A 26,510-nucleotide genomic window follows, 5' to 3' on the forward strand; every position below is an offset into this window, starting at 1 on the left:
TAAGGTCAGAAACTTCATCAGCATCGACAAATCACTTCCGGAAAATTTAAAATTATTTTTCTTGGTAAATACTTTATAAAAAATTAAACAAATAATAGCCGGCTTCGTTGGCGCAGTGATCAAGGCGACAGGACGTACCTCCTACTGTTGCGATAGTCGCGGGTTCAAATCCTGCGAGGGCATGGATGTACTTTATGTTTGTGATCGTAATTGTAAATGTCTTTAGGCAACAGGGCAAATTCCGACAAGGAATAAGCCAATAACCAGGCTGGGTAAAATAGGGTGTCTTCTGGGATGGTGTCTAAGTTGGTCATTGGCCAACGTTGAGGACCGTAGTTCGGAGCCCACGTTAAATTGTAGGTCTAGTCCAGATAAACCCTCGTTGGAAAAAAGGAGACTTTAAAATATTTAAAAAAAAAACAAATAATATTTAGTACAAAGCATAATTCCAATTATTTTATTTATTTTAGTGATTGTTGGTTACGATTATCATGCCTACCAATCAATGGATTTACCATTAATTAAATAAATTATTTGAATAAAATAACATTCAATTTTACCATAAACCGATAGTTTCATAGATCCCAGCATTACACACATAACTGACGGACAATATCGCGAATATCGTTTATAATTGCTCATTTAACTAAACCGATAATTTGCATTAATATTCGCAATTATTTATCCGCTAAGCCATACCTTCGATAACATACTAGAAATCCATTTGTCCGACTCATCACAAAACGAATACAAATTGGCGACGAATTATGTATGGCCTCGTGTACACAAGGTGAATCATTTTATCATTGACCGTTTTCAAGTTTAATACTCGAGGATAAAGGGTCTAATAAAATTGCAAATGTCGCATTATTTCCAATAGAAAAATGACCCTAATCTAGTCGTTAAAACGATTAATTTTCGCGTGTATTCAACGATGACGTTAAGAGAGACACAACTACGACAAATTGGGTTCGGCCGTTTTGTTTATTGTGTAAGTTGTTACCGAACAAAAGCCTTGCGAAAGAAAAAGATTGAGAGCGGAGAGAACAAAATGAGGTTTTAGTTAATGAAAATATCGATCTCCTCCAATCCCTGCCTCTTTATTGCGATTTTATGTTGTAATTCTGAATCTAAATCAATATTAAGAAAGTGATTTGTGCCGTTGATCTTTAATAAAAGCAATTAGTTACTATATTTGTCAATTTTTTAAGCAAAAAATTGTGATATGGGTACCTATACACAAAGTACTGTCATAGGTACTGCAAAAGAGCTTTGTCGGTTCATTTACTGGTTCATAGTAAATATTGGCCACTTTCTATTTACTTTCTACAAGAATCATTTCATATATGTATTTTTTTTTGAGTAACCAAAGCGTTGTTTGTCGAAATCACCACTATTAAAATTAGTACAATTTTAATATGTATTTAATTATATTAAAACTAATATCTATGTTATTATTGATGGGATATATTCATCCAAGGTCTCCAATAGAAAATTGAATGAAAATGAAATTCCCATTTTTAGATATATACACGGATATATAAATAATATTACATCGAGAATATAATGACGATATTAGTTTATCATTTGGTTCTACAATTACAGAATCTATTGCTAATATATATTGCTGTATATTTCAAAATCTGCTTTGTTTACAAGATCATAAAAATAGTTGTTATACGTATCTCAACAATAAACAACTTTCAATCAATCAATCATGTTAAGAGCAATTGCGTATTAAATATTAAAATCTAAAATATCAATTGGAACATACCTACTAGTGATGTAACGAATATTTATCGAATACACCTCTACGTCCGAGAGAATATTCGCAATTTTTTAAATATTATTAGGTAAATAAAACAAAAAATATTGTGTGCTGTTTATTTTTATCACAAAACTTTTATCGTTGTATGTTAATCAAGTCTTACGACTGTTATAATTGTAATCATCTTATATCAGAACTACGATTCTACCATCGTATTCTTTCCAACAACGTTTTTTTTTTATTACTCTTCGTTAGTCCACAATCTGCCCTATTGGCAATATGTATTTCTTCTGTCTATATTATATATACATGGCATGTAGAAAATCACTTCATTAAGCAATCTTCTATATAAAATATTATCTTAATTAATTAGTCTTATTCTAAAGCTTATTCTAAAGTCTACATATGTCCAGTAATCAGATCAGGTGGTGTTAAACGTTTTAGTCTACGCACTTCACGTCGCATATTTAGCTGATTAGCGAGTACATTGGGATGCACTGACACTCTTTCGAAGTACTTCACACAAACACGTTGAATTACACTCGTTATAGGTTCTAGAGGAATATCGCGTTGTATCACTTTATTTGAAATATAGTACGGAGCATCAACAATGGCACACCTTATTTTGGAACCGTTGAATGATGGATATATTAGATTTGCTAGCGCTACCCCAGAGTTGAATTCCATAGGTCCAAATGGGCTTGAGTATAGACTCATACAGCAATACCTTGTTATCTAATGATAACTTGGATTTGTGCCCAATGAGCCAATACATTTGATATAATTTTAGTCCCAGTTGTTTCCGTTTAGAGAGTATGTGCTTCTTCCAAGTTAGGCGTCGATCTAAATGCATACCAAGATATTTAACATGCTCTGCTTGGGGGAGTTGACGGTGATTGATATTCACTGGTGGACATGTTCTTCTACGCAGGGTAAACGTTATATGCGTGGATTTTGATTCATTGGCTATAATGCGCCATGTCTTCAACCATAATTGTATTTGCTCCAGGTGGGTTTGTAGGTTTATTGATGCTGTGACTGGATCTTCATGGGACGCTAAGATCGCAGTATCATCTGCATATGTTGCCACAGTAGTTATTTTTGTGGTGGGCAGATCAGCCGTAGTGTTCATGTTCCAACAACATGAACAACAATTTTTATTCAAACTTTTGTTTTAAATCTGTTATAATCCCTTTCTTTTATCTCCAAAAACAACAAACAAACAAAAAATATATTGGTATAATATATATTCAGGTTTGGAAATAGGAAATATTCGCTGAGGGTTAATCTGGACAATATGCTGGATGGGGTAACAGTTTGCAGTTCACACATGCATTGTCTTGATAGAAAAACATTTATTTCTTTGCCAAATATGGCCGTTATTGTGAAATCAATATGAAATATGTCCAAAATCTCTTAATAATATCCTCCGATGATCGTTTTACTCTTTTCAAGATAATCGATCATCATTTATTGCACTGTTTCGATTGTTCTTTGGTCTCCAATATTTTATGGTGTATCTATTACGAAACAGAGCAAATGCTGTTCTTTCAAACAAAAAGTTTTTAAGGTGTCATTTATTTTGAAGACTTTAAAATTAGTTCACGGTAAAATATAAGTCATATTACTCAATTTTTCTTCCGTTTATTTGTTTTCCAATTAAGACAACCCAATTTTCTAAGAGAAAACCAATTTATTTCCCTTTGTGGCCCGGTGATCTGATTAAAGAAAACTCAATTTTTCACGAGAAATAAAAAACTTTTAACGGGCATACGGCCTCAGGTTCTTAATACGAGCTTATTCCCATTAAATATTCAGACCCTTGTGACATTTTTCCAAAGTTTTACCGAATATTATCGAGACCTTTAAATTGATTTCGAAGCTTCTGGTGTTTGAAGCCCGAATTAAATGTTTAACGTGTGTCGCTTTATTCCTTCTTGAGACCACAGGGAAATAAACAAGATGTTGTATATAATCGGTTAGTTAATGTTTAGTTATGTTTGACGGTCTTATAGGTTACATACTTGTATTTCGTTGAGAAGTAAACTGTTTCCCTTTAAAAGAATCACAATACGATTGTAATTATCAATATTTTAGGACAATTAATGAAATTGAACATTAAAAAAGTTGGCTCAAAACAAAATATTGTACAAGTATATTCTTGTTATGTTTCTAAGATTTATTAATATGCCTTTCTTCTTCACTAAATAACATAAACTAATGTAAATAAAAGTTTTTAACTAAGAAATTTGAAGCATTTAAATCATTTAGTATTTACAGCATTTAGTAATTTCACATATATTTTTTTAATTTAATTAATACATAGTTACTAGTCGTTACCGTCTAATATTAATAATGTTTATACATGTCACTGCTGTATTTTTTATTATAAGCACCTGACTACACAACACTACACAAGATCAGATGGTTTGATTCTTTTGAGTCTGTGTCCTGTTCTGGTGGTATCCAAAAGTTGCAATATTTCAATATTCGTATGAGAATGGAGTCTTTCCTCATGCCCCCTTGCAATTCTCTTGATTTCTTGACTGACTGTGGGTATATGAAGATCTCGATGTAAGTAACCAGTCCTATAGTATTTGGGTGCGCCCATAATACGTCTCAGGACTTTGTTCTGAAAAATTTGTATTTTCTTTATGTTACTCTTTGCAAAACATCCCCATAATTGAACTCCGTATGTGCATATAGGTTTCAATATTTGCTTATATAATAACAAATTATTATGTACTGATAATTATGATTTTCTTCCAATTAGCCAGTACATTTTCCTATATTTCAATTCCAGTTCCTTTCTTTTCTTCTTTATATATTCCTTCCAGCGAAATTTTGCATCGAGATTCATTTCGAGATATTTAGCGTTGTTGCTATATGGAATGATAGTGTTATTTAATGTTATTGGTGCTTGTACGGTCTGTTTATAGGTGAACTGCACTTGTACAGATTTACTTTCATTAATTCTTATTTTCCAAGCTTGTGTCCAATTATTTATATTGTCACTTGCCTGTTGTAATTTTCGTGAGGCTTCTTCACTATTGTCTCCGACAACTATAATCGCAGTATCGTCAGCAAATGTAGCCATCGTGATATTTTCCATTTGTGGTATATCACAAATGTAAAATAGATAAAGCATTGGTCCCAGTACACTTCCTTGTGGTACACCTGCTTTAGCTTCTTTTATTATAGCTTCTTGTTTGACTCCAAACATTCTAGTTGTAATGTATGATTTTAATAGTTCGGTGTGTTGTTTTGGTAACATTTTCTGTAGTTTATGAACAAGGCCTTCATGGCAAACCTTATCGAAGGCTTGTGCTACATCTAAGAATATAGCTGAGCATACTTTTTGACTTTTGTAGGCTTTTTCAATAATATCTGTTATTCTGTGGATCTGGTCAATTATTGAGTGCTTGTTAATAAACCCAAACTGATGTGTTGGTATTAGGTTTTTTTCTCTCTATGATCGATTTTATTATTTTCAACAGGAGTTTTTCAAAGATCTTAGATATTACTGGCAGCACTGATATAGGTCTATAGGATTTTATTTCGTCTGGTGACTTCCCAGGTTTTTTAATCATTTCCGCCATCTTCCAAATGTCTGGTTTTAATCTAAATGCTGTATTGATCAAGTTCGTGAGTTTTATAATTCCCTTTCTTGGTAGTTTTTGCAATAATTTTTCTGTTATTAAATCGTATCCTGATGATTTCGTGGGGTTAATCTCAGTTTTAATAACTTTGGTTAACTTTTTCGGCGTAACTAATTCAATCATCCAATTTTCAACTTCTATGTCCAGCAAATTATGTTTAATATTAGTTTCGCTTTCGCACTATCGTGTTAAATTTGCAGATAATATCATATCTAGAATATATTATAATTTTTAGTCATATTCTAATTTTAGTTAGTTTTTCGAATGAATTTTGTACGAGCTCTTGTAGTGGGTGGGTGCAGTCCAGATAAACCCCTAGTTGGTAACAGGAGACTTTAAAATAAATATAAAAAAACAATAACATAAAATTAAATTAATAACACAAACAAGGGGGACTAAAAGTATAAATAGTATATATAATTTAAAAATGAACACAAACACAACCATAACGAAGTAGAGACTCTATCCAGACAGCACAAACTAGTACCCACATCCGAAGTGGTAATGGTTATTTGGCCAGGTACACTTGTCTCAACACAGCCCATACATAGCTGTAATCTGGGTGAGTCGTGGAGAGTCGTCCAGTATGTGGTAGACTGAAGTAAGGGCAAGGTGATAAAACTCACAGTGAGCTCAAAGACAAGGTTATAAAGTAACCGTGCGAGAATCGACAGTGACTCAATCTCACTCGATTCAGAGCTACGGGATGATGACCAAGGGAAGGAACGTGAACTGAGGAGAAAAAATCAGTTTTAATTTCAAAGAACTTGTTATGGTTGTAACGACGTTCTACTTAGTTCTTTGATGAAATACCAAATATTTGTCAAGGACGGGGGAGAGGAGGCTATCGATTTGAGTGCCAACCAGAGAAGGGATCCACATTAAAGTTATTTTGTAGCCATTCAGATAAAGGGTAGGCATGACTGACAGTTAGTTGGTGACCAGTGGTTGGTTGATACTGGGATTCATAACATATCCATAAAATCAATTTGTCATCTCAGCTTCGCTATAATTTGTTCGTTTTTTTGATTACCAATAAAAAATAATGTTATTTTTTCTTTTGTTCACAGCCATATATTAAAATTTAACAAGTACTCATGTACTGCATCCTGTTCGCTTCCCTGTATCTCCTCTTCTTGTCGCCATTATTTGAATATGCTAATGCGAAAGGCTGGGCCGTCTGGAACATAATCACGCGGTGGGGTACGGGAGGAGCGTTGAAATTTCTTACCTAACCTAACCTGAAAAAATCTACCGACTGACCTAGATTCCTCGCAACTCGGTAAATTATTAACAACACGTATTGTGTTGTTGATTATGTTGTTTATTTAATCTGAATATTTTATCATAAATCCCACGATGTATATAACTGTATTTCAAACACACATTTCCTCGGTATTTGTCGGAAATTAAATCACAACACGACGTAGTTATTAATCTGTTTTTTTATTAATGGTTAATTTATACAAGTGAGTATTTCTCAGGCTTTTATAGACCACTGGTATGTTTCCTTTATTGTTGGCAATTTTGGCTAAGTTTGGGTTAACCCAGCTCGTTTAAACACAAACTATTATTGATACTATTAATGTTATTTGGATAGTTAAGTTTATTTCTGATCATAAAATGGTGATGATATAATAAATCTTAAAGCTTCACGAGTTTTCGTTTATAACTAATAAAAGGAATTGAGAGTATGAAGATTTTAGACTTATTTATTATTATCGTCATGAAATGGAGATATTCAGGATTGATTTTACTAGTTGTCTTGATAATAACAGGTCAATTGAAAAGTCCCCGGCCTACCACTGTAAAACACATTTTTTTGGCAATTTTTTTTTTATTCAGCCTAATTCCCTTCAAGGGTAATGCACAGATTATAGCGACGCTCCACTTTTTCGATAGCATTTTTGTAGTACGATTTGTCCTTTGCTTCAAAATAGGCCTCAATTTCGGCGATCATCTCGACGATCATCCGACGAAAATTTCTTCCCAGCGAGCATTCTTTTGAGGTCTGGGAACGGAAAATAGCCTACTTTCTTTTTCTTCAAATGCAGCCGTTTTTCGGCGATTTCGTCCTTCAAACGGTCCAATATCGCTATGTAATATGTCACTGTTGATGGTCCTTCCTTTTTCAAGGTAGTCAATGAAAATTATTCCATGCGCATCCCAAAATACAGACACCGTAACCTTGCGAGCCGACTGTTGCGTTTTCCCGCGTTTTGGAGCGGGTTCATTGTGTGCAGTCCACTCGGATGACTGTCGATTAGACTTCAGAGTGAAATGATGGAGCCATGTTTCATCCATTGTCACATATCGGCACAAAAACTCGGGTTTATTACGCTTGATCATCTTCAAATACTGCTCCGAATCATCAACTCGTTGTTTTTCGGTCAAAAGTGAGCTCACGCGGCACCCACTTTGCACACAGCTTTCTCATACCCAAATATTCGTGAATGATAGTATGTACACGTTCAGTTGATAGCTTTAGAGTATCTGCTATTTTATTCAGTTTCAAATCATTTTATGGATTTTTTTAATGTTTTCGTCGGTAGCAACCTCTTTTGGGCGTCTACTGCGTTCACCGTCTTACTTACCAATCCTTGATGGTTGATTTTCCTGGGGCAGTATCCGGAAACTCGGCATCAAGCCAAGTTCTTGCTTCAACTGTATTTTTTCCCTTCAAAAAGCAATATCTTATCAACACTCGAAATTTCTTTTTATCCATTTTTTCACAATAACAAAAGTTGCTTCACTCAAAATACTATAATTCACAAACTAATGATCTGACAGCTGTCAAATGTATATGCGCATCTTGTGAGGCTTAGGGCTAAGTAAAAAATATATGAATTTAATTCTAATAGCACCATCTATGTGTCAGGCCGGGGAATTTTCAATTGACCTGTTATTGTTAACAGTTTCATTAATGATCTATTGAAAATTCCTCTTATAATAATTGTCACTAAATTCATGTTGCAATAATTAATTTTATTGTTGCTAGAAATAATTTGTAATGTTGTCGGTATGAAATTGAACGCTTTATCTAATATACTTGGAATGATGCCATTAAGTACATCAATCTTCTTTTTGTATCCAGTTTTTTCTAAATGGTTATGCAACAAAATATCATCTTTCTGATTCAATCTAATGCAAACCGATCCAATTTTTCTAATCATCTATTGAAAATATAATGAATTTCTTCACACTAAACCTGATATAAACAAAAAGACATTTTATTTTATTCATTATCAATAAAAATTGTTATAAATACTTTCACAGTTTTGACAATCATTGGCCGAAGATTTCAAGTTTTTTTAAGTGGATTGTCGCATTCGATTTTATCAATCATCATATAATGTTAAAATAGTGCTGCTTAGTAGTTAAGGGGACTTATAATTTTCTGGTTAGTTTGTGAAAATTTCATCTATATATCAAAATATAGCGTCATAGATAAGAAACCAATAAAATTGAAATATCTATTAAAAATTAATGTATTTGCAAGATAGCACGGAGTGATTTATAGTTCCAAAAATCCCTAACACTAGATTTTCGTCGAAATTGCAGCATGCATCTGCGAAATCGGCTTTCAATTTTAGTTATATCTTTATAGACAAGAATGATTGATAACTTATAGGATATCACTTATGATATACTGCTATCAGTGATTTTTTATTTACCAATTTTTTCCACTGTAATTTATAAAATAACAAAGACAAGTTTATTTAAAATAGATGACTAAATCGTATGACCACTGACCTTAAAAGATTACATTTAACAAAAGTGTTTTTATATATTAGCTTTTTCTTCTTTGTTTTTAAGTGGTGATATGAATACATCGGCAGTATTGCTAGATTCTAGCGATACAAACAAGTCGCCAGCAAGTCAAAATTTTGTTACGGGTCTATATAATATGATGTTGATATTATGTGCCATTCACTAAGTAAGTCGATTTTTGTCAGTTTGTAGCAATTTTAATTTTTTGGTAATAATCAACATTAGTAATTAATCATATAACTTGATGATGATGTTTAATGTTTTAGTTCAACCCTATATTTGCACCCCATAGATCTTTATAAATTGGCTTTATGGTTGATTTATAAACAATATCTTTGAATTTAGGTCAAATTGAGAGTATATTCCGACCAAGTTCAAACTTTAGTCTGATCTACTTTGCTTTTTATGTAACACGATGTTTCTAATTTAACCCACCATTAAGATAGATGCTGAAATATATTGCTGATTCTGATTGAGGAATAGGGGACCCATCAAGTGATATAATTAGATTTTCGTCATTTCGCCGCAATGCAAAATTGACATAGATAGATTTGGGGACTTCTTGACTGCCATTTGTACTTTTTCTATAACCTTAGGCAGATCATTTGTCATGATAACTATGTCGTCCGAAACTCCAATTACTGTTATTATTACTGTAGTTTTTGTTGTTGGGCTATCAGTAGTGTAGAGCAGTAACCAGGAGTGGTTCCAAGAAACTACCCTAGAGAATTCCAGCCGAAATAGATTTAAGTGTGAATGTCCGTTCGCATGAAACTTTTTTTTTTCGAAAAGATATAACTCCAGCACTTGACAATAATTCCACGGTAGCAGTTTACTCATTTTTTAGATTAGTACCAAATTCCATACCTGGTCAAAAGCTTGTGAGGCGTCCAGGAATATTGCAGGGCAATAATTCTTTTCTTCGAATACCTTTTCAATAACCGCTGTTGCTTTGTACCCTTGATCGATGGTTGAGCGTTATAAGCGAAATAATCTATAAGATCCGACTTGTTCTGTTTGTCAGGTTTATAAGCATAGTTATTTGAGTAACTTTGAAACTTTCCAGAACATGCTTCATTTCCAGAACAGGCATTGAATATGTATATCAACATGATTATTGTTTTCGTGCCAGCTCTTCAATAACACAGGAGATATACCATCAATTCCGGGAGCCTTTTAGGATTGAGGTTGTTATTAATTTCAGTGAACACTTCAAATTCCACTGAAGAAATCAGATTTACAGTAGGTATCATCAGATTGTGTCCATTGTAGATTCTATATCATTTGGTTGGAATACGTTAGCTAAATATTGTGTGAATAATTCAGATTTTAACTGCTCGAGCAAAATTTTTCAACTCAAAATCAGGATTAGTAGTTTTCCGTTTCCATCTAGATGATTGTCGAAGGTACCATAAGTTAGCACCAGACCTGACAATAGAAGACTCAGTCATAAACCGTTCAATCCTGTTGAATTCACATCTTACCGCTTTTAACTCGCACGCCCTGTCGATAGATATTGTCTAACAAACCCCCTTCCCCTCCAATCACCCTGCGTAATAAATGAATGGCCCTTGAGAAAAACGATGAGCTGTAACAGGAACGATAATAAACGACTTGAGGATAAAAACCATGTCATCTCTCGACAATACTTATCAAAGATATCCGACAAATTGACCGAGATGAGGCCGAATTGAAGTTATCGAGCAATTTCCGTCATTATAAGCCGCGTATATCCGGAACGGCGGGCCGGTCGAAGTTAATTCGCCGGAAACGGCATCGAATGCAGTACTAAATACCTAATTTCCGCAAGATATTGCCAGAAAGGCCGAGTCAGAACGATCAATCCGTCATCTGAACCGGTGGTCTATTCTGATACCGAACATGTGTTCGACCGATTTAAGTGGGTGGAGAGAGTGATAGCCTCGATCAACGGAAATACGGAAATATCGTTCGGCTTTCGCGCTATTAATAGCACGACATTTTTCCGTACGCGAGACATTTACACTTATAAATAGGGAGCAAAGTTGATAAAATACTCTCGCTAATGCAGGCGCATCCTCCTCGCCTTTTACTGCTATCGTGTCTAGCTGGGTTTTTTATCAATCACATCCTTCGATAACACTTTGTCGTTTATAAAACATGTTTCAATGGTGCAGCTATCAACCGATATGAAAATGATAATAATTTCATTCATGTTTCATAGAACTTCCAACAAAAGCTAATCTAATTTTTCAACACTTTTTATTACAAGATTCTCTAATAAGGTTCTCCAATCATCGAATGCGCACAAGAATATTAATTTGCGACGTTGCCAGTTCTTGCATATCTTACATATATTTCAAGATTATAATTAAAAAAAAACAAATTACCTTGGATTCACAAATTAACCTAAAATAAATTTTGAAATGAAAAAATTAAATAATACTATATAAATATTTTGCAGTATATAAACATTACAATAATAAACCAAAGCTATAGTTTTTGTAAAATTATTCCTGTAATTGAAGAGTATAATATATATTCTCGAATTCACAAATTAACCTAAAATTTCCTTTGAAATTCCAGTTCAAATTTAGCTAAGTTTATCTATAGTATAATGATACAAAACTACAATAAACCTTTGTTATATTAATCATTGTTATTTAGCTTATCATGATATATATTCTGTTAATGATCATTTGAACACTATTTTTTATGATTTTTTTGTCATTATTTTTCTTTTCAATTCTTGCAATACGAATCAGATTGAAAATTAACCAATTGTACTAGTTAGTTGAAAGTATATACTGATGTATATCATTTGTCTCGGACTCATTTTGCTTGCGAAACGATCTAAATACAACACAAAGTTAGTAATAAATCATTTTATATTTTAACGTTGTACTAAGCGTAATTAACGATGTAATTTATAAAAATACAATGGAGTTGATTGAAAATTGTCCTAAATTTACGAGAACAATATCAAATAAGTGAAGTGGATGTGACTAATACTAAATGAAATACAAATAATTCAGTAGGTATTCAACGAAAAAATAAATTCTACACATTTCACTAAAGAAGAATTAACGTTGCACTGGTGATCTATAGAATTTTGGAGCTAATCTGATGAATGCCAAATTTCTGAAGTTGATCTCCACTATTTAACGCGTAAATGACATCTCCCTTTGCGCTTTCATTGATCACATATAAATATTGGTGAGAGCTCTAAACAGAATATAACTCTGATACATTATAGGATTAGATTTATGGCTCTTATTTTTATACTCTAGTACTATGATAGGGGGAAGTGCTTTTATTTCAGTTATATAACAGTATATTTTGAACCCCTTATTTTGATGACCATACACATAAATATTTTTAAATCGCATTCTGTAATGTTATTAAAGTACATAATATTACAAACACTTATTATATAGTTCAGATACATAAATTATTTCTGTTGTGTCTATGACGGCACATCAAATTCTATATATATTTAGAAAAAGAGAAAATAAAATTTTTTCAAGTAATAGTAATTAGTTAATAGTTATAGTCAATGGTGTACACAGTATATACTAATAAAATGGCATACTATTATTTACGATTTATAAAATCAGATCTTTTTCTTTTTCTGTAATATATTTTTGAAAGTATTGTCCCTAACTAGACTCATCTTTCTTAACTCTGAAGATGTCCTTTACAACCCTCCTTCTTCACAGTATAAACTTTGTGTTGATAGTGCCCCTTTATCTTATCTTATGTTCACTTTTCTGATTTTTTCTCCCTATAACTGATTATTATTAATAGTCTATATCCAATATAATATAATTATTATGAAAATATTTCTAAAATTAGGCAAACGTAAAAAACAAAAGTTAATAATAATGCCCTTTCTGTACGATATCAATGACAAATCACGACCAAAAACAAAAGAAACAGAAACAGGTAGTTTTCCATATTACAGTTGACCATCGATGGACGATCCAGAGATCCAGGAAACCGTCGAATCCATACTGGGAAAAGGGGTCAAAGTAGTAGACTGCGAGAAGAAGTCGTCGATCAAGGAAGAGGAGGTGCTCTTCATCAATGGCATACCGGTCACCCTGGAGGGTCGCGACGGGATCGCGATCAAGGAGGCACTGATCACCGGTCAAGTTCCCCCGTGCGACTTGCTGAACAAGCTGCTAATCAATAGGTAAAATATCGATCAGGTCGTCGGGAATCAGAAGCAACGATGTTTTCTTGTTATTAGTGGCATTTTAAAGGCGCCGGTGAAGTTGGATACGTCGCTGTCCGTGAAAAGCACCACGGTGATCAAGGAGGAGGTGACTGTGTCGAGAGATGGTAAAATAATCGACGAGAGAAGCCGAGAAACCAAAGATCAATCGTACTACACGAGCGCAATGACTGAAGTTTTCGAACCAATCAAAATTATTCCTACAGCAGAATTATCTAACGGTAGATACAATGGTTAGTATCAGCCTTGAATGGTCACGAAAATATAGCCAAATAAGAGGTGTTTATTAAACTAAACATAACTATTACGGTAGAATTAAAATCATCTTTAGAAGCAAAAAATTCATCTAAGATCAAATCGGTTTAACTTCAATATAAAATAATTATCTTCAGTCATTTCAAGGTAATCATTAAAACAATCAGAAAGCGTTTTCTATTTTAGTTATCTTCGTAATTTTACTATGCACACAAAGTAAAATTATAAAGTTACTATTTAAAAATAATGATGATGGTTTAGATATAAGAACAACAAAAGAGTTGTAAAATCAGGATTTTCTGTTTCTATTAACTAAAAGGAACTATATAATAAATGACTGGGTTTATGGGCCAGGTTTGCGAGCTTAGAAAATGTAGCTTTTAGAGGAAAGGCTTTATATTTTTCTGTTTTAACAAAATGGAGTCGATTTATTAAAGTAACAAGACCAAGAAGTTTCACGTAACAATACCATATAACAAATGCTGGTTAAAAGTTAGGACTGTAAAATTAACTTTCATTAAAAATTATGATATAAACTAAGGAATACTAATACATTTTGAATACTTAATTAATATTTTGAAGTGTACTTTCTGCATTTAAAGGAATAAAATATTTACAGAAGATAGTCAAAATAACACTTGATATATATATATTTACTAAAGTTGAGCTACTATTTGCTTTTAAAATAGCAACAACCCTTCTTGGAATAGTGTCTGAAGTGTTTCCAATAGAATGTTCTCCCATTCTTACAACAAAACATCTACTAATTACTTTATTCTACTCCTCATTCTCTACTCTAAAACTCGCTATAATGATCCAATTATGTTGAGGTCTGACGATTGTGCTAGTCAGGAAAGATGTTTAATAATATTATGGTGCTTCTCAAACTAAGGCTGAACCTTTTTGGTTAGGCATATGGACGCATTAGCATCTTGGAATATTTGACAGTAATGCGCTAGTCATAGTAAAAACTTCATCATTAAGGATATTAAGGTATTCACTGGTGGTAATCTGGCCAGTGATGTGTATAAGAGGGCCAGCTGAATACCACGATATTGCCGTCCAAATCATAACGGAATCTCCACCATTCTTGACTGTAGAAACAATGTAAACGATGATACATCGAACCATACCACATGATTAGAAGAATCATCAAATGTCCAGATTTTATGATCATTGTACCATTTCTTTCGCAGCTCAGAGTTGGTTTCCGTTATAAAGGTTCGCTATTTCTTTTCGCATGTATATATATATATATATATATATATATATATATATATATATATATATATATATATATATATATTATGGCGTTCAAGTTATTTTGTCTAGCCTCTATATAAGGCAAGGGATAATCATCATCATAATCAGTAATCAAAATATTGAAAAATTGTTCTCTAAATGTTTTATTAGAAAAGAATTTGTAATTTTTTTTTGTTTTAATTATTACAAGGTTAATGTCAACCTTTATCGATAGTCCCTTGTTTGTAAGCCAAATAAAAAAGTGGTGAGCATGATGAACGAAAAGTATTGGCTGGAACATAACTGATTATATATATTATAGTGATATAAGTTTCATTTTAAATATTTTCATGTACATTTTTAACACATCATGTCATTCCTGCCATGTTGTAAGATGTTTTAAGAAGTGTCTCTTGTGATCTTTTATGATAGTTATTGGAATTAAGCAATTCGAATTCCTCAACTGTGAGATATATCAATTGGCCAGGAAGCACTCTATGATTTTTCCCAGCCATAGGTAGCTAAAGTAACAATAACAACGAGACAGGAGAAAAAGATAGAAGTATAACCAGTATTGGTCATTACCATAACAACGAGCGCATCTTATTTAGTACCAACACTTCGATTCTCTTCGGAATAATAACGTTGTTTCGCTTAGGCAGTTCAAACGACACCTTCGACGGAAATTCAAAGTGGTCAAAGTTCGGCAGCAGTTCCAGCGCTTCCAGCTACGAGTCCGAGCAGGACGCGCCGGTCAGCTTCGGCCGGCCCAAGCCGTGTCTGAGCAAGGACTCTGGCCACATGAGCTCCACCGTTACCGATAAAGTTGACTTCACGCCCAGCAGTATGGACTCGTTGAGCAGCTACGACGAAACCGACTATATATGCGACCAGCTGAGCAAATGCGCTAGCTTCGTTGGTGGAAACGGATACGGCAATGGAATTTTAGTAAGTAGCGACGACCGCCGGTAGATAGATTATCGGTATTTCCTAATCAGCAGCAAATATTTCGTTACAAGGCAATTTTTTAAAAGTCTATGTCCTAAAATTAGTAATGTTGTCATAATATTATTTTGTTTTTATAGCCGACTATCTTTGGAACAGTGGCCTCTGACCTTACACCAAAAGATTGTTCAAATCGGCGGGTAAGTTAATTGATTTTACAGATTGTATAGCATTGAAATGATATATTAGTTATGGTGTTTAATTTTAAAGGATTTTTTAAAGACTCATAAAAAAAGTTTATTTGAAAATTATATTATTATATTTATATCTAAACCGATTAAGGTGCTGTATCAATACGAACGTTTTCTTCTTATTGTTAAACCTGTGCCCTGTTGAATTTTTTTCGTTTTTTTTTTTTGGTGGTTATGGCTCTGTGAATGGAGGTAAGATGAAATGAAACAATGATATGATCCTGTAAAGTAGAGGATAACGTAACCAGCGTAACCCTTTCTTTGGTTAATTGTCTCACCATTTTTATTTCCTTTAATTTGCGTAATTGAACATGACTTTTATCCAATTACAACAATTATTTCTACTAATTGTAATTCAAACTTTAATGTTGTGCTTTAAATGAGTTTATGTTCTTAGAAATGAAGGGACGCTTAGCTTGTCATCTAGCGGTTTTTTGTACTGATTATTCTCTGATTAGTTTTTAACTACAAGAATTTTCTATATAAGATATGTACTGTAAATCTCACCACTATTACCAGATGTATCCGAAAATCATTAAAAATAATTTCTGGAAAAAATTTTTCGAAAAAAAAAACTAAGTAATTTCCAAAAAATATTTATTTATTCAAAGTATTGGCCATTTCATTCTATACATCTTGTCCATCTTTCTCAGTGCTGCTCAGCAAACGCGCATCCTATTAATGTGAAAAGTTTATAGTTGGACGTGGCCAGGTCTAGAGAGTACAGCGGGTGCGGTAATATGTCCCATCCAAGTACTTTCAACGCTTCCTTTCCGGTTTGGCTTTGAGATGGCGCCCTATCGTGCTGTAAAATCACTTTACGGTGTCTTCGGGCCCATTCTGGGTGTTTTTCGATAAAAGCCTATTACAAGTTGATCATTTGTTGTCGGTGGCGTTTACTATTAACGGTTTCACCAGGTTTGACTTCGGATTATACTTGTGAAGAAATATTTCACACACGATTTTTCTATTTTCCATTTGCCTGCCATTCAATTGATGTGGCACCCATCTTCCCATCTTTTGGATTTTCAGCATTGCTCGTAATTGGTCGCTGATCCTTTCTTGGGCCACACATAATGCTTCTGTCATGCCAATTGTTTTGGAGTTTGGGTTGGGTCTTCATCCAATAAGTCTTGCAGTTTCACATCTTCATCATCAGCAACTTTTTCGGTCTACCGGAACGTTCTCTGTTTTGCACATCGAAATCACCACTTTTGAATTTTCAAAATCACACCTCGCATGTTCTCAGGAGCGGCATTTAACGTACACTTGACATTTTCAAGGAGTTATAAACCTATGACGGTGTTACTTTCGCAAAATATAACGTATATTACTTTGAAGCTTGATGGGTAGAATAAAATGACATATGTGTCAAATCAAAACATTACATTCTTAAGCCTAGCGACATCTGTTAGAAAAGCGGTAATGACTTTCCAGTACACCTGGTACTTCTTCCTAAAGAGCTGTATATTCAGTATATGGGATGCAACTATCCTAGAGTCTCCTAACTCACAAACTTTGAACTGTTCTTTGTCTGATCTTTGTCACTGTTCACCGAATCAAATCAACAAGTGATGACCATGCTGAAAAATAATCTGTTAGATATGGTGCTGATGCTCTAAAATTATGACGGACATACTGATATTTAGTGGCGTTTTAGATAAAAGCAGTTATATTATACTACTATATGCTACTACTATGCTTACAAATTGGAAACATTAGTTTATACGATCATCATTGAAAGAGAGACATAGGAAGTATTCACTTGATTCTTGCTTGAACTCACAGACAACGGTGGACGACACTTAATTTAAAATGACACCCATTACTGATCAATGAAATTCCTTTAAAATTAAATACCACGTGGTTTTTGACAATTAATACAATAAATGCGCCAAAATAAACCCTCTAACGAGCGAATTATTAAATTAAAATGGTACTTTAATAACTTTTAAAAATATATTCAGGGAAATTTCGACAAAACAACAACGAAGGACTTGTTTATCTTTTTTTAGATAAACCTTATCCCAAACGTAGATTAACTGTGAACGTTTGTAAACATAAATTACGAGCATACAGTTCCATTCATCAATTTGCTCCACTTACACGAGTCGAGTTAAAACAAAATCTAATTGAATTTAATCGGTTATCTGTGTAATATCGGTGACTATGTTACGGGTATGCATCATACATAAATATTGAAAACACCCATTGATGACTGCATCGACCCAAATTGTAAGTAACCAGTGAATGGTTCGTATTTGAATACTTACATATTCATATATTTGGTTGGTTATAATATTGATTGATAAGCACGTTTATCTCACTTTAGGATTTAGTACCAAGAAACATTAGAGATAAGTACTTCGATCTAAGTAATAACGGTTGTCAACATTAATACAGTTATTATATCACATATAATCCTAATTATTTTTTAGTGTGAACTGTGAATTAATTTTAAGGGATTAGTTGCAAATTATTTAGATTATTAAAAAAACATATTTACATCATCAGTCACTGCTTGTTTTTCTGATAGGTTAATTCTTCGTTAGAAAAATGCCATATCTTTTGACCTGTTCAAAATGTTTGAGACTTAGGCAATATGTTTGAATATGACAGTTTTGTTTCAATACTCAAATGAATCATTTGGTAGGTAGCGATTACTCACGATGATTTAATTTGATTTAAAAAATATCCTCAACAAAACATCAGTTTTTAGACAAAAATCAACTATATTTGCAACATCAAAATACTATTCTCCAATAGTAATACAAGCCCGGCGTTTATCTGGCTTTTTTAATACATTTTTCATAAAACAATTTGTTTTTACTTTCAAAATAGGCTTCGTATCTTTCCCCGAGGTGTTCTTTTGATGGACCAAAAAGGTTCAAATAGATTGAATTGCAAGACTTATTGAACAGAAACTCAGTCCAAACTCTCAAAAAATTTTCAGACAACTTAGTCGATGGTCAGCCCAAATCTAACACGGTATCTGCAAAGACAATAGCATGTACCCTATTCTCACTCATCCTGCAGAAAAGGTGAACTTCCTACCCCCCGGAAAGCAACTCAACAATGTATAAAATGTTGGTTCGATCACGCTGCTTTTTTGAAGCACAGGTGTGGCGGTACGAGGGCGTCTCTGAGAGACAACTTACACTACTCTATGTGTTCCAATCCAAAAAAGTCCGCGCATTACTCAATGTCCCATAGTTTGTGAGGAACACGAACACCCATCTCGAATCAGGCATCCCGTTCGTGAAAAACTTCATGAACATGCGCAGTATGAGGTTCCGTGGAACATGTCAATCCATTGATAAAAGCACTAACCACTTATAACTCAGATTAATAAAACATGGCAATCCCAGTCGTAATCCAAGGTATCTAACGCGCAGAAATCTAAATATCTCGAACCCGAAGCGACATCAGCAAAAGACCAATTGGTTCTAGCTGGTCATCTTGGTTTCATTAAAAAAACCTGTTATAAAATTCAAAAAAGTTGTAGAAAACGATGGATGATTTTGATCAATATATATGATAGCAGTTTTTCTCAATAAATTCTTTTTTTAAGTGAAAAAATTATCAAATTACATTCAAATGCCTGATGGTTCGCTGATCACTATTAACATACGTTAGTATAGGAAGTTTGGTGTTGCTAAATCATTATTCCAAATTTTTTGTTTAAAATTTGAAACATTTAGAAATGTAGGTATGTTGAAATCAAACCTTTTTTCGTGATTTCTGGTTATTCTTCTGATTTTCTTTTTAACATTCTTCATCTACAGCTTCTTGTCAAGTTCCATTTTATAAAATCAACTACTCATATGTTAAATTGATAGTGTTAGTCGTAACTGGTTGTTGGATAATTGCAAACCGGTACCGAGATGTTTCGTTTCAATTTATGAAGATTGATTGGTTCCTTGACAGAGAGGTTCTTCATAAACTAGGAGTTTAGGAGATGTATAGAGCTAGGAGATGCAGTTAATGATTAGAATGCGAAGCTGAAACCGTAATATCTCCAATATACGTGTGTATTAAACTGTTTAATACATTCATAATAGCTAATACATAATTGGCTTTTATATTAAAACAATTAATTATCAAAAATTAAAAATAAGAAGTTATCGGTTGAAAGATACAGTATCAGATTAAAGGAGATTTTTAAAAAGTTTATTTTAGAATTAATATATTGTATTTAAGAATTGATAAAACTTTTATTTTTCTAGAGTTTACCCCAGACGCCAAACATCAAAAGTTTTTCAACGATATTCGCAAATGATTCCAGTCAAGATTCATCCGGAGATCCCAGTTTGCAACAAGACAATGTAAGTGTTTAATAACAGCATACCATTGGGCTATAGCAGCCAATCTGGTTTAATATTATTCTCCCTTTACACGGAAAGTTTTAATCAACACATTTTTATTTTTTTATTTTATATTTATACAAATAAATGTGTATAATGATATACTATTAGTTGATTTTTTTAAATTAGTTACATCTTATATTAGATATACTTAGTACAATCTTAATTTACAAATTAATTTATTGCTACTGTTCTGTTGTACTTGTGTTAATACACAAATAAATCGAGTACGGGATTAATTCATCAGTATGTATTTCCCAAATTAAAATAAAACTAAACTACTTGAGCTAAAGTTACGAATAACACTTACACATAAAACAAGTTCATGCGGTTTGGTTCGCGTAAATCTTCTGATTTCCTGCGTTTTGTCCAGTAGCTGTATTGCTTCCACGTTGCTGTGATCCAGGTAGCTAACCTTATTTTATGTTTTAAGGCGAAATCTTGGTTCACTTCGTAGATCCAATAGATTTCAAGGTTATCGTTCAACTCTTCGTTGGTCACGTAGCGATAAGCATTGGTAATTAATCGTTGAACTTTGTTTTGGGTGCGTTGGATTATTAGTTGGTTTGATGTCGATAGTGCAACCCAATACTTGCACCCATAGGTTTAAATTGACTTTATGATTGAAAGATAAATCATTCTCATCGATTTTAGGTTGAGAGTATCGTTCTACTAACCAGTTGCTTGATTTTAAGTCCGATCTGCTCTGCTTTTTGGCTAACATGATGTTTCCAATTTAACCTACCATCGAGATGTATTCTGCTTGAGAAATCGGACATCTGTCAAGTGATTTTTGTTAGGGTTTGGAGCTATTAAGCTGTATTTTCCAGCCTCTAGTCCATTTGTCAGCCTCAGACAGAGATACAGTTTTTGGTAGGCAAATATTCCAAGTACTATTTCTTTTGTTATTGGGATATCAACAGTATAGAGCAGATGCAGTGCTACAACAGTGGATACAGTACTACAGTGGTCACAAGACACTATTCTGTGGAACTCCAGCCGAAATAGCTTTAAATGTTGAAAGTCAATCCTCTTCTTGCGAGACCTAAATTAACTAAATTACTTAAACTGAAGTAATGAGAAACACTCATACATTATACAAATTCGTGTGGTTTGATTCGTTTCAATTTTCTGTTTTAAGGCGATATCCTAGAAAATCTATTAGATTTCAAGGTATCGTGATGTTCTTTGTTAGTTACGTAGCGATAAGCATTCATAATTTATTGTAGAACTTTGTTTTGTAGTGGTACTGGTGGGTTTGATGTTTTCGTGCAACCCCATACTTACACCAAATTGGCCCAAATTGGCTTTATGATTGACTCAAAAACCAGTCTCTTTGATTTTAGATGAAGTTCAGAGTATATTCCGACTAATCAGTGCACTTACTTGATTTTGAGTCTGATCTGCTCTGCTTTCGAAATAGATATTTCACTGTAACTTTTGTGAGTTTGTGTCACTTAATTATAGTTGATTACTCAGGGTGTTATTATATTACAATTTAATTATAATTACATTATATTATAATTACTACGATTTGTCCTTTGCTTCAAAATAGCCCTCAGTTTCGTCGATCACCTCTTCATTCGACGAAAATTTCTTCCCAGCTTGCATTCTTTTGAGATCTGAGAACAGGAAATAGTCGCTGGGGGCCAGATATGGAGAATACGGTGGATGAGGAAGCGGTTCGAAACCCAATTCATTGATTTTTGACACGGTGCATTGTCTTGGTGAAGCAGCAGTTCCTTTTTCTTCAAATGCGGCCGTTTTTCAGCGATTTCGCCCTTCAAACGGTCCAATAACGCTATTTCATAGTCGCTGTTGATGGTCCTTCTTTTTTCAAGGTAGCCAATGAAAAGTATTCCATGCGCACGCCATAATATTGTCAGCCTTGTTCATCTTGTGCAGTCCATTCAGATGACTGTGGATTGGACTTTGGAGTGAAATGATGGAGCCATGTTTCATCCATTGTCACATATCGACACAAAAATTCTGGTTTATTACGCTTGATCATCTTCAAACACTGCTCCGAATCATCAACTCTTCGTTGTTTTTGGTCAAAAGTGAGTTCGCGTGGCACCCACTTTGTACAGGGCTTTCTCATACTTAAATATTCGTGGAGTATCTTTTGGTCTACTATTTCATTCAGATTCAATTTACGGTCATTCAAACTCATTTCGTGGATTTTTTAAATGTTTTCGTCGGTAACAACCTCTTTTGGGCAACGCGTTCACCGTCTTCGGTGCTCATTTCACCACGTCCAAACTTAGCATACCTATCCTTGATGGTTGATTTTCATGGGGCAGTGTCTGGAAAGTCGGCATCAAGCCAAGTTTTTGATTCAACTGTATTTTTTCCCATCAAAAATGAATATTTTATCAACACGCGAAATTCCTTTTTATCATTTTTTTTCACAATAACAAAAGTTGCTTCACTCAAAATACTATAATTCACAAACTAATGATCCGACAGCTATCAAATTTATACACGCATTTTTTGAGGTTTTTTGAGAGAACTAAAAAACATATGGATTTAATTATAGTAGCGCCATCTATGGGTCAGGCCGGGGACTTTTCCATTGACCTGTTACTAACCAGAAATCATATAGGTTTATATAGTGGAGGATTTATGCATCAGACCAAAGCTTTGTTTAGAGTGTGTTATGTTGTGTGGGCGATGAAGTTCCAAAAAATAATTTATTGGTGCTTCAGAATTTTCTATGAACTACAAATACGATAGATTTATAACAGCTAGCATCCCAACGATAGACCTTTGACATGATGCTATTTACAGAAGCATCCCATAGTATTTTTATTGCGATTGCTATTTTTATTGCTGGTAATTTGATTATAAATCGACCTCTAAAAGCCTAATGGCGATGTTGCGTGCTAAATAAATTCCTTCAAGGTTAATTCAATTTGGCGAAAGCGCGCTTCCTATCGTATCGGATGCGTGGGACGCGTTAGTGCAAGCGATGAACTGACTCTAGATGGAAGGAAAGCTCGCCGAACGTCCCCTTTAATCCGAACGAACGAACGCTCGTCGTTCTTGGAGAACCAGCCAGCGACGCCGCCAACAATGGAAAGTTAAACCGAAGAGAGACGTGATTGGAAAGGAACGGGCCTTAACTGGAACAATTTCTATTGTTTTGATGATTAATAAGTGAACGTATTGTGTTTTTAACGTACGCGGATATTGGCTGATCTAAAAATATATTTAACGGCGGTCGGAATCGCCATTATTCCGCTGTGTTATCGGATTTATGAGTCCTTAAACAAATGGGCATAATAACGAGCCGCTTTATTTGAAGTTTCATTAAATAATTAAATGAACACGTATATAATTGATCTCCAGTTAACCTACGAGGGTCTTTATCAATTTTATGGTAATCGACAGATTATTTATAGTAGTAAATAATAATTTGTGGCATCAAAATAAGTCGGTTAACTAAACGGAAAGAGTTATTGAACCACCATTGTTGAGGTAGTAAGAGAAAGGGTAGCCACTGGCACCTGTAGTAAACATTGCGAATTGATACAGTGTGGGTATCTATATATAGGGGATGGACACAATAATAACATGTGGGGCAAAAGTCCCGCCACCATTTTAATTGCCTATAACTTTACTCAAAGAAAAGATAAGTAATTTTGGTTTTTATAAAAAGTTTATATAGTCTTTACATTTTTTTTTTCGTTATGATTGGAAAATTGTATCGGCTAAATGGTCACTGCTATTCTCTATGCAACTTTCTGCTCTTTTTAAGGCATTTTTCATGACATCCTGCATCCCACAATTCATCATCAGATATAAATTTCTTCAATTTCGTGACGAATATTGTCTTTAAAATGTTGAATCGTTTGGGGCTTATTCACATAAACTTTTGATTTTAAAAAACCCCATAAGAAAAATCTAGTGCAGTTGTTTTTAATGAATGCAATGTTGTTTCGTGAATTAATGGAGGATTCTGTGTTCCCCAAAACCGACTGTTCTGTTTATTGATGTGGCCACTGAGAAGAAAATGAGCTTCATCGCTCATTATCAATTTAGGTGAAAAATCTTCAATTTCACCAGACAGCCTTAAGATTGCTGTTGTTGATCAGGATCTCTCGGTGAGTTTTTAAAATTCGCCTTAAACTGCGTGCAGAAATGTGTAACTGGGAACCACGTCTCCGAATTAATGTTTCTGGAAACTCTGCAACACTATCGCGCACCAGAGCCACATTTTCAGCGTTACGAAGCGTCCGTAGACGTACTTCCAGAACGAAACCTGTCTGCTGTAGTTCCGTACTATCGAAAATTCACATGAAAACGATATATTGTGGTTTTGTGAGGCACTGGACGGTTAAGATATGTTTGACGCAATTTCTTTGAGTGGTAATAATGGAACGATTATTTTCAATAAGTATTGGCATTATTTATGCTCATTCTTGCGGCGTATATTTATCCACAATAAAATTTGGACGTCACATAACCAAGATGGCGGGCAATCAAAATGGTACTTTTATCCCAGCTATTACAGCAATATGTTAGTCATAGTGGACTTTCGACTTGAGTAAATCGAGATATTCATTCGCTGTAATCCTGTCAGTTATGTGGATGAGAGAATCAACTGAATACCATGATATTGCCGCCCAAATCATAACGAAATCTCCATGCTTAACTGTAGGAAGCAGGCAATCCCAATCGTAGGCTTCTATTGAGGTTTGAGGTTCTCTATACATAAACCCGGCCGTTTGTAGAAAACAATGATGTTCAATATTATTACAATAATATGTTGCTTTCATAAAAAAAATGTTCTTTAAAGGGATGCTTTCTGTAATTGAGAAACGATTGATATAATTTTTTCGTTTACGATGCCTATTTTCTTGTCCTCATAAGTTGTTTCTTTTCTTGATAAGTCGATTATAGCTAATTAAATGAATTCCAAAGAGAGCAGCATTATTACCGGCTGTGCCAATTATGAAATAATAGGGATAAAAAAACAAATTTGTATTTATTCTAAAATGACTTTAATTAAACGATACTGTCGGCCCAATCGTATGCTAATATAAACGAAATGTTTATATTATAAACAGTTCACGCGCCCCGTTTTCATCAAACTAGTCAAAAGACCGGGAATATTTCTCTTCTTCTATACCATGCCCATCCTCCATGCCCATTTTCCATTACTATGAATAGAGGTGCATGTTTTTAACGTGTACTTTACCAATATAAAATCTGACTCTTTTTAATGCGCATTTGGTGATGGTAAACGGATAAAAATCACATATTTTATGGGTTCAATTGGTGTTTTTGATAAGGAAATTCGAGAGGAAATAAGACACGATAAATTGACAGAGAAATTTGAAAGCAGGGATAAGAAAATATTTACATGTCCTTGTACTAATATCCTTGAACAATCAATTGGTCACATCTTCATATTTCTTGATGTCTGATTGAAGTACATTGGAAAACTGATACTCTTCTATGTACAATTTTCCATTATTCTATTTTAGCTTCATTATGACATCTGACGCTTTTACTTTAACAGTTTTACCGATTCTAATTATTGTACCTCTTACTACAGACTTGGTTATGAGAAACAAAATTCACACAGTACTAAACCCGGTGAATAGTTGACTTTTTTTTGAAATTTGAAATAAAATTGGAGAATTGGATAAAAATCAGACGTGTTCTTCGATTCTACTTATGAATAACTCGAATAACCCTCAGCTTTGTTTTAGAAAATTATATCTAGATCATTTGCGTGACTATAAAATAATGAGACTGATGATCATTCCTTCTTAAACTCCCCTAGACGTCCTGTTTCTCCTAAAGCACGTTTAAGATTGGAAATTTGTTTAAGTTTATGATTTCCATCTTCCCATGTAGTTTTTTAAATCGCGAATTCAACTAACGGAAAAAATAGTAAACTCACTACCATCAGGATATGTCAATTTGATGACCACACACAAAAAGCGCCTTATATATGACTTCATTCAATAGTTAAAATGATAACCATTATTGATCTCGGTTTGACCTATGATCGCCATTATCAACACC

At 33.8% G+C, this 26,510-nt stretch overlaps 1 protein-coding gene across 4 annotated transcripts in view; it reads left to right on the forward strand.

The window, feature by feature from the left end:
- Nucleotides 1–26,510, forward strand: part of LOC143198328 (ras-GEF domain-containing family member 1B) — a 362,171-nt gene that overhangs the window by 327,361 nt on the left and 8,300 nt on the right. For 2 of the 4 annotated variants that reach the window (XM_076407484.1, XM_076407485.1), the window contains exons 2-6: nt 13,142–13,372; nt 13,430–13,647; nt 15,570–15,859; nt 15,997–16,056; nt 20,334–20,432. In XM_076407484.1, the coding sequence (XP_076263599.1) occupies nt 13,152–13,372; nt 13,430–13,647; nt 15,570–15,859; nt 15,997–16,056; nt 20,334–20,432 (888 nt within the window). In that variant the 5' untranslated portion in view covers nt 13,142–13,151. The remainder of the gene's footprint in view (nt 1–13,141; nt 13,373–13,429; nt 13,648–15,569; nt 15,860–15,996; nt 16,057–20,333; nt 20,433–26,510) is intronic. The other 2 variants (XM_076407486.1, XM_076407483.1) reach the window with 1 other exon arrangement.

The sequence above is a fragment of the Rhynchophorus ferrugineus genome, unplaced genomic scaffold, assembly GCF_030347505.1.
Source record: "Rhynchophorus ferrugineus isolate W39M unplaced genomic scaffold, kcgeb_rfMv2 rfM6, whole genome shotgun sequence".
Lineage (NCBI taxonomy): Eukaryota > Metazoa > Arthropoda > Insecta > Coleoptera > Curculionidae > Rhynchophorus > Rhynchophorus ferrugineus.